The 14,904-nt window shown below is 38.9% G+C and overlaps 1 protein-coding gene across 2 annotated transcripts in view; it reads left to right on the top strand.

Moving 5' to 3' along the window:
- The window catches only part of DMD (dystrophin), a 2,064,872-nt gene that overhangs the window by 1,812,562 nt on the left and 237,406 nt on the right, over nt 1-14,904 (top strand). For both annotated transcript variants that reach the window (XM_082609524.1, XM_082609523.1), the window contains exon 61: nt 12,951-13,029. In XM_082609524.1, coding sequence (XP_082465650.1) covers nt 12,951-13,029 — 79 coding nt within the window. The remainder of the gene's footprint in view (nt 1-12,950; nt 13,030-14,904) is intronic.

Here is a 14,904-nt window from a genome sequence, read left to right as displayed (position 1 = left end):
GCCTGAAGGGATAAAAAGATCAGCTAACCAAAAAAAAAAAAGTTTTCTCCAAGATGTGAAACGTGTGTTCAATCCTAGATCAAGGACTAGATGTTCAAAGTTCTGTATATGAAGTTTAACATTACTTTCGAAAAGTCTAGAAGAAAGTTTGTTATCAGTGCAAAGAAATTTTCAAGTATGAACATAGTGATACCAGGTCTTTACTCATGCAAAAGCCACTCTTTTTCTCTAAACACAAAATTATTAAGTACTTTTATATCCAACCATCTATATTCACATAACCATAAAAAAAATTATGACGCAGTGAGGAACAGACAAGAAAACAAACTATTTTAATAACTATATTTTGAAAGCTCTTTCCAAACAAATGTGAAATGTTTAAAAGAAGGGAGGGACTTCCCTGGCGGTCCAGTGGTTAAGACTTCGCCTTCCAATGCAGGGAGTGCGGATTAGATCCCTGGTCAGGGAGCTAAAACCCCACATGCCTCGCGGCCAAAAAACCAAAACATAAAACAGAAGTAGTATTGCAATAAATTCAATAAAGACTTTAAAAATGGTCCACATCAAAAAAAATCTAAAAAATAAAAGAAGGGAGAATGATGAATTGTCGCTTACCAAAACAAAACAAAATAATAAACAGTGTAAGTGATACCATTACCATTTGAAATCTTGGGAGTCTCTAATCCATTAAGATTATGTCACTAATGGCATACAAAATGCCTGTTCAAAAAGTACTCCTCAGTGGACATGAGATGCTAAGCTACATAGACTCTGAGTCTGATCTAGGTCCATGGTGTTTTGTGTCACCCCCTTCCGGAAGCCTCCCAGATTGTTCCAGGCCTCATTGCTTCCTTACCTCTAGGAATTCATAATGCTCTTATTGGTCAGTAACACACAGACTAGCACTTAAAGACTCTCTAATTTCTCCCATGTGCAATCTTCTTCCTACAAGACACAAGGTTCTCGAGAGCAGGGATTTCTCCTGTTCCATCTTTGCTATCCTCCACAAGATGAACACACAGGACAGTGTATATAACAGCACTTGAAAATGCTTGGGGAAAAATTGATGACTAAGCTCACCTCTCATGCTCTCCACTCTAGACTTGTTTAGGTCCTGCCAAAGGACAGAAATTGCCTAGCTCTCCCCAACTGGCCAACTTGAGTATTTACTATAAAAGAAGCCAGCTAGATAAGGAACTTCCCCAGAGATGTGTCTGCCCAGTGCACCCACGCCTATTCTGCTCTGACACCCACTTTTTAATACAAGTAAGTAACAGCTACTATTTACTCAGTACTTACCTTGTAGCAGATGCTATTAAATGCTTTTCAGGTGTTCTTTTTTTAGGAAAATGCAATATTTCTACCCAAGCCATTGTAGGAGTCTTGCTAACTGTCGGGATAAATGATGTGAGGGGCTTTAAAGAGAATTCACTGCCACCCCCCTCATGATTTTTCCATCATTCCATCTAGTCTTTGTCCAGCCATTTTTGATTTACTGTTTGGGGTTAGTTATCATATCAAACTGTCCCCCAACACACCAGTGGTTCCTCCTGATTTTTACACACCTCCTCGTCACCTAGGATGAAAGTCTGAAGTTTCCTTGACTGTTGCTTCCTTCTGGTACCCTTACGTTTAACCCATCGTGTCCTCATCTCTTGGGGGTTTTTCAGGCAACTTATCCTTTTATCACTTTCTCCGTGCTTCAGTTCATCCTAAAACACTGCTCTGACCGTGGTATTTCTTTATTTAAAAAAATTTATGTAGAATAGGAAAATGTTAGCAGTAGTTGCCACCAGGCTGGGAAGCAAGATGGCTAGAAGGATATGGTGAATGGGAAACTCACATTTTAAAGATTTTTATTGTTCTTCTTGAATTTTGTTGTCATGTGAATGCATTAAAAAGAAAGAAAAGTAAATTTTTAAAGTAATAATTTATAAAAATATTTGAATGCCTTCCCATGAAAAACGAAATGAAGTCTCTATTCTTAAACCTGACAGTCAAGTACTGCTGTGGGCTGACTCCAAGCTACATTTCCAGCCTGATATTCTTCAGCTCTCCGTCTGTTTATACCCCACATCTGGGCCTTTACTAGTGCCCAAAAAATTGTTCATTCTGCTCTTGCCACACAGAATGTTTCTTCTGTTTTTGCCCATCAAAACCTTACCCAACTTTGAAGGCCCAGCTTAAAAGCTTCATTCCTTCATTCATTCAGTTCAGATACTCTGTAAGCCCCATAGCTATGTATGCTTCTTTTAGTGCTTTTAGCACAGTTCCCAGGAAAAGAAAGGAGTGAGCATCTACTGAGTGCTAAAAATAGACTCTCCAGCCATGTACTTTACAACATCCCATTCTCTGTACACTAGTTTCATCATCTATAAAATGGTCATAAATAGGAGTACCTTCCTCACTGTGTTGTTCATTCTTTCACGTATTTAGTTGGATGCATACTAAGAGATGGGCACTGACCTGGATCCTGGCGATACAGCTGTGAATGCGATAGACCAAGTCCTGCTCTCGACACGTTTACTTTAGGATAGGAAAGGCTTCAATGAGATATACCTATAAAGCTCTTAAAACAGCGCTTGGAATGTAGTCAGTGCTCCGTAAATGTGAACTACTGCTACTTTGTCACTGTTGCTGTTGTTCGGTATTTCTGTTTACAGATAAGGAAACTAATGCTTATAGACTATTAGATAAGATGCTGAAGGTCAGATAGCTAGTAGAGGATTCCAACTCAGGTCTCCTTGACCGGTAGGACTGATAGCCTTCCCACTATACCAGTGGCTCCAAAAACAGACTCTATGTCAGAATCAGTAGAGCTTTAAAGAAAGTACAGATTCTCAAGCCCTAGCCCCAGATAGACTAAGACAGAAATTGTAGAGATGAGCTACGAATCTGTATTTTTAAAAGACTTTCCAGGTAGTTGTGATACTCTGTCAAATCAGTGAATGACTGCCCTACATTAAACTCTTTCTCATGCCACTTTACCTATTTATAAACAAGTAAACCATAAGTTCATTTAAAATAGGCTCCTTATTTTCTTATTTATTTATTTTCTCCTTTCTCTCCTAGCAGAGTGCCTTATAAGCGCTCAATAAGCATTTGAGTAATTAATTGTTTAATTATTTAATTAAAGTTGCTCTTAAAATGCAAATATAGCTGTAGTACTCGCAGCCTGTTGTGAGCTATCATTGATCTTCCTAGGGATATTTATTAATCAGCTAAGAACCAGTACTTGGGAAAGACAGGCGAAACATCTGGGAAGGGAACTGAGAAAACTTCCAAACCAAATGTCAGCCCTGTCATTACACAGCCTAGGACCCCTGTCTCACCTTGTCCACCCTTCACTGACAACTTAGGTAAAAATGCAGGAAATGTATTACTAAAAATCAAGAGGTTCCCCCTCCCATTTTTGTTTCTCTTGAGTTGACACGTATATCTGTTTTGGAAAATAGGGAGAAAACCTCTTTTTAAAAGAAAGAAAAAAAATCCTTTATTCTTGTTGCACCACGAACATGGAGTTCACTGCTATACGTTAAAATTATAAAGCAAGATCCCAAAATGCAGTGGCTGATTATTCACAGTAGACATATTAAGTCAAGAAGCTTATTTTTTCTCTCTTTGCTAAGGCAGAAAGCCTGGGGCTATATGCATTTTTATTACACTTTACTGTCTTGGTTTCACTTGAGGATTAAAAAGAAAGTCAAGGTACAGTGCATGTATCCTGATGGATTTTAGGATTTCTTGCTTTAGTGAAAGGAAGAATCTCATAAAGTATCTCAGATTTTTGCTTAAGGAAGAAATACCTACTTCTATGATGACCTAGAAATTCAATCTTTTATTTCTCCTATAAAAGATCACGTTGTATTTTGGATTTTTTTTCCTGGTAGTTTTCTGCACTGTGTAAAGCCACGTTAAAAAAAAATAGCTTTCCTTTAGATTTGAAGTGAAAATATCTCGAATAGTTCAGGGAAGTCTTAGGACTATTCACGGAGCTGACACACCACCTCGGGGTTGGGGTGAGATGGCGCGAAGGGGGAGGGGAGGCAGGGGGAGTGTCAAGAAAGCTGAGCGGGAGACCGTATAGACTGAGAGGGAGCGAATACACATACGTCAGAGTTTTAGCTCCAGTTCTGACAAACGTACACTGAGAAACAATAGCATTGCATCGCCCCATCTTCTGTCCTTTATTTAGAAGCATGAAGTGTACTCACTTATTCAACTTGCGCCTCTTTTCCTGGTATGCAAAAAAGTGAGAAGGACCAAATGTTGCAGGATTGGGAAATACTGTAGATGAGATCTTCCGGTTAATTGATTTGTAAAGAACAGCCTGATACTGGTTTAGCAGCTCTGCATCAGTGCCGGAAAAGAAAGGCGCTTTTCAGTGGCCTGGAGGAGGAGAGCTGGGAACTGGAAACAGGGGCTGGCGGCAGACAAGGTTCTTTCATATGTGGTCAGATTGACTGTGAAGAGAGTCATGGTCAGGAAGCTTTGGAAATGCTGTGAGGTCATATGTGGTCAGATTGACTGTGAAGGGAGTCATGGTCAGGAAGCTTTGGAAATGCTGTGAGGATAGCGTGGGATTTCAAGGGTGTTGATTTCCTTGGTTAAGATTGCTGCGCGCATACTTCAGCAAATTCTCCCTCCCAGCCATCATTGTCAAGGTGATTAGTAGACCAAACTGAAAATCTACAAGTGTATTATTACTCGGAATATAAGGATTCTGCCATTGAGCTAAAAAAAAATGTTTATTCTGGTGCTCTTTCTTTGTTCATTTATCTTCAAGATTTCACCCTGCTTTAGTCATCTTTTAGTATGAATTTGCTAACTGCTATATACGTTGTCTTCCCCCCCCCCAGATGATACCAGTTCTGTTTTATCCCCTTGATAATTATTTCAAATTGCCACTTCTGGTCTCTGGGAACACTCCTGTGTTCTAGTACCAGGAGGTATAATTATGTCATTCCCATGCGAGCATTATGCTACTTATGACTCAAAATGCCACTAGAAAGGAAAATTTTTACGAGAATGATATCTTCCAAATGTGGAATAAATAAAGCTCAAGAATAAATAGCTGAAGCTGAAATGTAAATGATTTAAATGTATTGGTGTGGTGAGGTGCGAGCCACTTGACTTTAGTTCCTGCTCCAAATCATGAGATACATTAGGAAAGGGTTTTAAAGGAAACCTATTTTTTAAGATAAAACCTGCATCAAGTTACATCATCCAAGCAGAGTAATTCACCTTTTATCTCTTTAAGACAAGAAACAAAGAGCAGAAGAAATGCTTCCTATGATCTCTACCCTTCCCAGCACATTTTTTTCATAACATTGTGTAGATGTAACAAAAACTAAATATTTTGACAAATGAAGCAAGGATAAGGATGTTGATTGCTGCTTTTCTAAATTAAAATTAATGATACCCTTAAGGTACTTGGGCCTATGAAGTCAACTTAATGTTGATATAACCTGACTCCATTATCACAGAATGAGGCAGCTACATGAGCACAAAAACTAATAAACAGACTTCCAAGGTGCATTTTAGAAATCGGTGAGGTGAAAGCTAAAAGCTTAACAGTGGACAAAGGACTTGCTGTTTTGTCCTCCCTTGCTTTCCGGTTGTTGGAAGAGTTCGTCAGAATTAGAGGACTAATGTTCCTGAAGAAGCGCCGGGCTGGCTCTAGGTTGGGGCTCCGGTTCACATCATGCCCCACCTGCCTTGTAGGGACGTGCAGCCACTTCATGTTACGCGCTCTCTGTTTGCCTCAGCAGAGTCTGTGTGCTCTTCTGGTAGGTTGTACAGGACACAGCTGGGAAGAGCGAGTGGAAGGGTGGGTGCAGGAGAGAGGAAAGAGAAAGGTAGGAATAAGAAAAGGAATCAGAGATTAAGAACACGGGAATCAGCACAGAAGTACAAATTTGGAAGCTGGGGAAAAAAGCTCTGAGAGTAGAACGTAAAAAGCGGTGGATTAACGATGGTCTGAGATGGCACGCATTAGCATCCATGCCACAAATCACACAAAGTCAACTAATAATTATGCTCCTACTCAGAGTGAGCACTGTGTTAGCACTGGTTGCTTTCCTGTGATCTCTCCTGAAGTCAAGTGCAAGAAACCCCGCTTAACTCAGAAGTGTCTCAGGGTCAAGAAAACACATAAATAAATTCAAGGAAAAGAAAATTCAGCCAACTTTTGCACTCAACAAGCCCAGATTGTTTTGCCACAGAGCTGTACCTATCATACGTCCTCATTCCAAACCTTATCTCAGAGCATTTTTTTTTCAGTCACAACTCAGAAGAAATCACAATTAGAAGAACAATGGATTTTAAATGAAAAGAGTTACAATTCCTTAAGAGGCTTTTAACTGGAAGTGAAATAAATCTCAGGAGAGTTTTCAGGATAATGTTTGGGCACCTGTTTATTATGAGTGTTACAAGTAAGAATTTGGAAGTAAGAATGAATTCTGAAGGCTTCCCCCAGTAGATAAATGCATACAGAGAAGTGTACAAACCGCAAAATTTCAGGACAAAAACTCATGAATAGACTGGAGAGAGTCGTTTGTGTGCATGTGCGTTGTTTATTCACTAGCATCACAGCACAAGGAGAGTTTTATTTTTATGGGCTCATTAGTGGAGGTGTGAACTCTGGTTCTTGCATGCCCATGGGTATCTATCAAGGGTCTTAACAAACTGAGACCCAGAAAATTGAAATATACATGCCCAGTTACATCTTTTCCCAAGACTGGAGTAAACATGATTTATGCATGTAGTGCCAGTAAGAACACTTGGACACCAGGAAGGAATCACATTGTCTAACAATGTATTTCCACATCAGGAGGGAATTTTTAGCTCTTCTAAAACTCCAGTGGAGTTAAAAACTTAAAAGTAATTAACTAGCAGTTCGAAAGAAAAATTGGAAGCCCTTGAGAACTTAAAGTTAAGTAACAAATATTTGCACTTAGATCAATTTATTTAAAATCATTACTAGGAGCCACCGTGTTGTTATCTGTCCTTTTTCTTTCTTCTCCTTTTGGCTTATTTAAAGCAATTTTGAAGAAAAAAGGAAATAAAGATATTCTTCAAAATACACAAAGGAATTGACTGAGCTTTGGGGAACAGTCACAGCTGGGAATGGAGTGTGTTATCATTAATTTAGTTGAAGGGCTTGGTGCTCATTCATTATCTCCAAAATTACACTTTCAAGTATACCTTAATCACACTTAGTGTAGTGCCTAAAGTAACAGGCTCAAAAAGCCTTTTCATTCACTCATTTATTGAGTACTTATTGAGCATCTCCTTTGTTTTAGGCACTATACTAAACTGTGAACAAGGCAGACAGGGTCCCAATCTACATGGGCAAGGAACTTACATTCTAGTAAATATCTTCTGAATGAGTAGAGAGACATTTCTCAGTGAAGTGAAAGAAGGGAGGTCTCTGCAAAGAGTACACTGCCTACAGAGAGGAGAAAGCAAAGAAGAATAATATATAGTCCTCATAGCTCTCAAATATGATTATTTAAAAATTAGAATAAAACAGATATGGAGGAGATTTGGGCTCTGGGTTTGTCATACAAATTACTGCGTTTTAAAATTTTTCTAAATCTAATGTGGGCACAATGAATCTAAATGGTTTTTTCTTTTCTTTTCTTTTTTTTAACTTCGAGCATCAAAAAAGAAGGAAAGAAAGAAGGGAGGGAGGGAGGAAAGGCCTTTCCAAAAACTTGTTTTGGGACTCTTGAAAAAGAAATTCTCCATTCAAAATATAATGGTTATGGTGAAGATCCTTGAATAAACTACACATTAATTCATTCAACTAATATGAATCGATCACCTGCCATAGGCCAGGTACTGTGCTTGTCAACTAGGATATAGTAGGGAAAGAAAGAAGGGCCCCTGTCCTCAGAGAGCATATTTGTTGGGGTTTTTTTGTTTGTTAAAAAAAAAAAAGAGACTTTTTTTTCCCCTCTGACATGCTTTTTCTGAAGAAATGCTGCAAACTAGATCTTAAGTACTCATGGAGCAGGTGGCAGTTTTCTGCCCATCTGGGATAGTTCTAAAGAATAGACCCTTGTGTATCAATAGATAGGTTTCTTCCAGTTCTAAACTTTCTTGATCTATGATCTAACAGTAGACACAAGATGTGTGCTTCCAAAAGGATGTTATAATTGTATTTCTTTTTATGAAAACAAACAGAGGTATGGCCTATTAATTTGGGGGAAATTGGGTTCTTCCTGTCTCTTTAAATAATTGTTTAGACTACTTTGATTCTTCATTCTCCACTCACTTTCTAATGCTCAGTCCTACCTTCTTCAGTCTCACTTCCCTTTCCTTCCTTTAATGACTGGGACAGATTGCTCTTCTCTAACTGGCTATACATGACATCTCCAGTTAAATGTTTCACTGTTAGGTCAAATTCATCATGTTCCAAATGAATTCATCCGCCCATTTGCCATTCCTCCCCTTTCTAATTATTAGAGTTTCCATCAGCAGTATCCTCAGTCTCCTGGTCTTCCACACTGGAAATCCTGAAGTTTTATTTGCGTCTACAAAAATTACACTCCAACACCAAAGTGATTAGTTTTTCCTTACTTTAAAATACCTCCCAGTCTATACCATCTTTTCCATTCCAGGCAACACAGTCTTCATTCCAACACATATCACCCCAAGTCTAGTCAGTTGCAACAGCCTCTAACTGGTCTCAGCCTGCAGGTCCCTCTTCAATCTGTTACACTGACAGATTCATCTCCCTAAACTTCAACTTCCCTCTCAAATCATGAGTCCCCTCACGGAAATCTTCAGTGGTTCCCTTTGCCTACGGGGTAAATCTTGAGCCTCAGTGTCTGCAATGTCTTGTTTTGCATCATCTGCTTGCAGCATACCTAGCTAACTGCATCTCACTGTCCTCTCTAAGACCAGTGTTCTGCTACCCCAAGATCTTCCTTGGCTTGTTTCCATTCCTCACCTCCAACCCGTTATGCTTCCAGAGATCAAGACTGTAGCATTCATTTATTGCATATCTCTTTCCATATTAACATATACTTAAAAAGGGAACAAACAAATAACCAAGTAAAGAATGAACTGTGCCAGAATGCAAGGTAATGGGATAAAATTTCTGGCTTTTGCTTCCTAGTTTGCATATAGTGTTTTATATTGGTTAAAAAAAAATCCTGTTAGTAAGGTCTAATGCATGGAGGTTATTGTTTCAAAAGGTTATCAAATTTCATTTCCTTGCCTAATTGCTCACAGAGTAAAGTGCTTTGTTCTCAAGTAGCTACAGTTTGTGAGGATCTTGTGTGCCTTCAAGTTTTCCTTTTTTTTTTTTTTGCATTACACGGGCCTCTCCACTGTTGTGGCCTCTCCCGTTGCGGAGCACAGACTCTGGACGTGCATGCTCAGCGGCCATGACTCACGGGCCCAGCCGCTCCGCGGCATGTGGGATCTTCCCGGACCAGGGCACGAACCTGTGTCCCCTGCATTGGCAGGCGGACTCTCAACCACTGCGCCACCAGGGAAGCCCCAAGTTTTCCTTTCTTAAAATCATTTCTTTATTTATTCTGTGCATTCAATCCGTGCCATACCTTTCTCCAAAGATAATTTGTGAAAAGAAATAGTTTCTGCTTAATTCTTTAGTTAAGACTATTTCTTGAATATTTCATTTCATTACATGATGCATCTTTAATTTTTGTCTCACTATTGTACATTTTCTTAAGTTTGAGTTACAGGGATGGAGATTCACTTTTATCTAATTTTAAATTCTTAACAATTGGGTATACACTGGAAATTACCACCATGGCCCTCCCTGTATAAGAAGGAAGCAACCTTCAGATCAGGGGCTTATAATGGACTGTGATCCTGTACCCACATGGTCCCTATGAAGCTACTAACGCTATCTCCAGAGGAAATGGCCTGTGGCACATTCATGCTCCTTTGCCATCCACATGTTCCCTTGGGGATTTCCCGCTCAGTATGTGCAAAGATTTCTGCTCAGTGTCCATTCCCATATGGCCTCCCCATCCCCAAACTTGCACATTCCTCTCTTCTTTATTTGTTTATTAAATGACCCATTCTGCATTTAGAAATAATTATGTATTCCATTCATTTGCATGTGTTCTTCTACAGCTCTTCTCTATAGCCTTAGGGTATCACATTCTTTAAGACCAGGAACTGACCTTTCATTGGATCATAAAATATACTGATGACTAAAAGTTTCCTAGATAGGTACACTACGTTAGGTCTGTTTTCAATAAATTAATTTAAAAATAAATTAAAAGGCCAACTGCATATTAAATATTTACACAATACTTTCTGTTTCCAAATTGAATCTCTGGAGTAGCAGTTAAGAGCCAGAGCCAGACTGAATGAGCTTGAATCCTGAATCTGCCAATTTACTAACTGCTTAAGCTTAGGCAAATTTTGTTTGGTTGTTTTTTTTATCCTCTCATCCTTCAGTTTCTACATCAGTGAAGTGGAGAGGTAATATTATTTCCTCCTACAGAGTTATTGTGAAGATTAAATGTTACTTCATATCGTCATGCACAGAGTGCTTAATAAATATTAGCCATTTTTGTATGTTATGTGGTGCCTTGCACACTGTAACCTATTCCTCTCCCTTTATTAACCATAATAGCAACAATAACAGCAGCTGCTAGCATTTATTGAGCAATTCTCACGTGATAGAAACTAGGCTAAACACACGTATCATCTTATTTAATTCCCACAATAACACCATAAGGTAGGAAATATTATGGTCCCATTTTAATGATAAGGTAAGTTAAGTTTAGAATAATTTACCCAGGGACATACAACATGCAGTTGATGTCGGTGGTCATTCTCATTCATTCTCCCGTATCTATCTCTCTCTCTCTCCCTCTCTCTCTTTCCTCTTTCTCATGCGTGCACACACACACATAAACACACACATTTACCCACTGGTTTGGTCAACTAGTCATTACACAAATATTTCTTATACCACTTACTACATGCAGGGTTCAGTGCATCCTGTGGGAGGGAGGAGAGGAGAGGACAAATAAGCAAGGAATGGTTCCTGCCATCAAGAAGTTGGAGCTTCCCTGGTGGCGCAGTGGTTGAGAGTCCGCCTGCCGATGCAGGGGACGTAGGTTCATGCCCCGGTCCGGGAAGATCCCACATGCCGCGGAGCGGCTGGGCCCGCTGAGCCTGCGTGTCCGGAGCCTGTGTTCCGCAACGGGAGAGGCCACAACAGTGAGAGGCCCGCGTACAGCAAAAAAAAAAAAAAAAAAAAAAAAAAGAAGTTGACAGTCCATTGCAGGAGATATCCATATCCATATAACGAAAACAATGGCTATGATAGAAGTGCTCCAAGTATAAACCGGGTACTGTGAGAATGCTGAGGAGGCAAACATATAACAGCCTTACATGGGGAAAAGGGGGGATAAGAGCATTCCAGAGGGAAGGAGAACACGAACAACTCTCAGGAGTGTTACATTGGATGGAATGTCGCAGGACAGGCAGGTAGAGTTTGACTGAGTGCAGGGTGGTGAGGCTGGGAAAGTAGGTTTCAAATGCCCCTCATGTTTTTCTGTGCATCGCAGTGAAGCAAACCCTCCATTTTTTTGAAATTCTATGTGGTTTTCCAAATATTTGGTCCAAGCAAAGATGGACAAGGCTAGGGAGAACGTGTAAAAAAAAAGATTGTTCTGGACCTAGGCTAGGTAATAATTGATTGATATGGGAAGGTCAGAGTTGGCGTTAGACCAGACTATCTGAGCCACTTTTTCAATGAGTTTAAGATGTATTTTACTTCTTGGGAGTTATCCACACCACAGAGTGAACCTGCTTGAGCTCTGATGGCTCTGGGCAAGCTCTGACTAACCTCTAGTTTAGCATAGCCTGCTCAGAAACAAATCAAGATCCAAAGTTATAAAGCTAGGGTGCCTGGGGCCACCGTTAATATAGAATTGACAATATGCCAGATGACAAAATATACCATTTCACCCATAAAATTCTTCCCTTTTTCCCCCACTCAAAATGGAATTCACTAAGCTGAAAGGACACTGTGTCAATATATTATAGAAAAACATAATAGGAAAAAAAAGAATGGCAATCTTTATTCCATGCCACCTAAACGTATACTTCCCACTAATTTCCAAGTCCAATAGAATCTGAAATCTGAAAATTTCTTTATTTTCACCATCCACCCTATAGTTACCCTAAATTAAAACCTTGCCTCTGTTTCTTTGATACTTAAGTATCAATCAACTTTTGGTTACTTATTAATTTATCAGTGATTATCACTCGATATCCATTAATTATCAATCAATATGATTCTTAAAAACATGTCAAAAGCAACAGACTAAGACAAAATATATATCATTTCTGAGATCCTTTAGTCACCTAGTATAATAGCGAATGGCAACCTCCCTACCTAACCTTTTTGTGAAAGATTTAGAGTTTGCATTTTTTTTTTTTCTTTTTGCGGTATGCGGGCCTCTCACTGTTGTGGCCTCCCCCGTTGCGGAGCACAGGCTCCGGATGCGCAGGCCCAGCGGCCATGGCTCACGGGCCCAGCCGCTCCGCGGCATATGGGATCCTCCCAGACCGGGGCACGAACCCGTATCCCCTGCGTCGGCAGGCGGACTCTCAACCACTGCGCCACCAGGGAGGCCCGAGTTTGCATTTTTGATGGTACTAACTGGAGCAGTAATTCACTTGTGGCTACCAATGAGTAGAGTGTTTTTAGAAAATCCCATTTTAACATTGTCAAGAGAGCAAATCTTTTTTGTTTGGCCTTGGTTTGATAAAAATGGGTCTCGGAGGCCACATGTGGTAAGTGGATATTAAAACAAGGTTATAAATTGTTGTTTTAATGTTCCAGCCTTAGAAGCCCAGAAGATCTTACCAAAAAGGATACATTGTTTTAATTGCCCCTCATTATATATGATGAGAGAACAAAATTTTTCTCCTCTTCCTCGCAGGTGGCTGTTGAGGACCGCATCAGGCAGCTGCACGAAGCCCACAGGGACTTTGGCCCAGCATCCCAGCACTTCCTTTCCAGTAAGTCATTGTCAACTTTCATTGCTTAACCTCTTCACTGCATCTTGGTGGCTAAGAATTAAGAGTGGAATTACAGTTGTCTCTGCCAAATGCACTGGAGGCACAAATCATCCTGAAATATAACTTAGTGGGTAAATTCAGAAGGTTAAGAAGAGGAGGACCAATTAGATCATTTTGTCCAGCCTTCAGCTAATGCATAATTATTTCCTACAATGTATTCCCAAGTGCTAACTTTAGCAATATTTTTGAGTCTTTAGTTGTGCTTATAGCAGTTTACTTCGTCAAGCTGATAATTATATATCATATAACTATTATATGATAATTCAATATATATTACTGTGACTCTAGAATTCTTTATCTCTATATAATTCATTAAATACTCCCTGCCTGCAAGTTGGAACTTCAGCCCATTCTGTTTCCTTTCCCTAACTATTCTTATCCCTCTTTTATTCTTGACCTCTCTTCATTCTTTTTATTTTCCAGTTTTACTATTTTATTAATTATATTTTTATAATGATAGTATTTATATATTATTAATAAATATTATATCTTTTATAATTAACTATATTTTTATAATTAATACCAAGAGGAATAGCCTTGGTTAATTGAAAGTGTAATATTGGAACATCCTATAAATATAACAATGCATATTAAATTGTCAAGCTCCTGTTTTCCTCTGATTAGTGTTGTTAATTTATACTACTCTTTCTTTGATTATAAAAGTATATATATATATATATTGGTATTTAAAAAGTCATACACCTGCCACATGGGGTTAATATCTGTTAACATTTTGATGTATTTCCTTCTGGTCATGCATGTGTATGTATGAGAGTTTAACCATCATTTTAAAAAAATTTTATTTTATATTGGAGTATAGTTGATTAACTGTGTTAGTTTCAAAAAAGAAAAAAACAATGTGTTCGTTTCAGGTGTACAGCAAAGTGATTCAATTTTACATATACACGTGTCTGTTTTTCAAGTACTTTTCCTATTTAGGTTATTACAGAATACTGAGCAAAGTTCCCTGTGCTATACAGTAGGTCCTTGTTGGTTATCTATTTTAAATACAACAGTGTGTATATGTCAATCCCAACCTCCCAATCTATCCCTCTCCACCACCCATCCACCCAGTAACTATAAATTAGTTCTCTAATTCTGTGAGTCTGTTTCTGCTTTGTAAATAAGTTCATTTGTATCATTTTTTTAGATTTCACATATAAGTGATATCATATGATATTTGTCTTTATCTGTCTGACTTACTTCACTTAGTATGATAATCTCCAGGCCCATCCATGTTGCTGCAAATGGCATTATATCATTCTTTTTAATGGCTGAGTAATATTCCATTGTGTATCTGTACCACAACTTCTTTATCCATTCATCTGTCAGTGGACATTTAGGTTGCTTCCATGTCTTGGCCATTGTAAACAGCACTGCAGTCAGTGAACATTCGGGTGCATGTATCCTTTCGAACCATGGTTTTCTCTGGATACATGCACAGGAGTTGGATTGCTGGATCATATGGTACCTCTGTTTTCAGTTCTTTAAGGAACCTCCCTACTGTTCTCCATAGTGACTATACCAATTGACATTCCCACCAACAGTGTAGGAGGGTTTCCTTTTCTCCACATCCTCTCCAGCATTTATTGTTTGTAGACTTTTTGATGATGGCCATTCTGACTGGTGTGAGATGATATGTCATTGTAGTTTTGATTTGCATTTCTCTAATAATTAGCGATGCTGAGCATCTTTTCATGTGCCTCTTGGCCATCTGTATATCTTATTTGGAGAAATGTCTATTTAGGTCTTCTGTCCATTTTTTGATTGGGGTGTTTGTTTTTTGATATTGAGCCGCATGAGCTGTTAGTAAAT

This window comes from Mesoplodon mirus, assembly GCF_964341445.2.
Source record: "Mesoplodon mirus genome assembly, chromosome: X".
NCBI classification, from domain to species: domain Eukaryota; kingdom Metazoa; phylum Chordata; class Mammalia; order Artiodactyla; family Ziphiidae; genus Mesoplodon; species Mesoplodon mirus.
The sequence above is the reverse complement of the archived record's forward strand: the minus strand, read 5'-3'. Positions and strand labels throughout refer to the sequence as shown.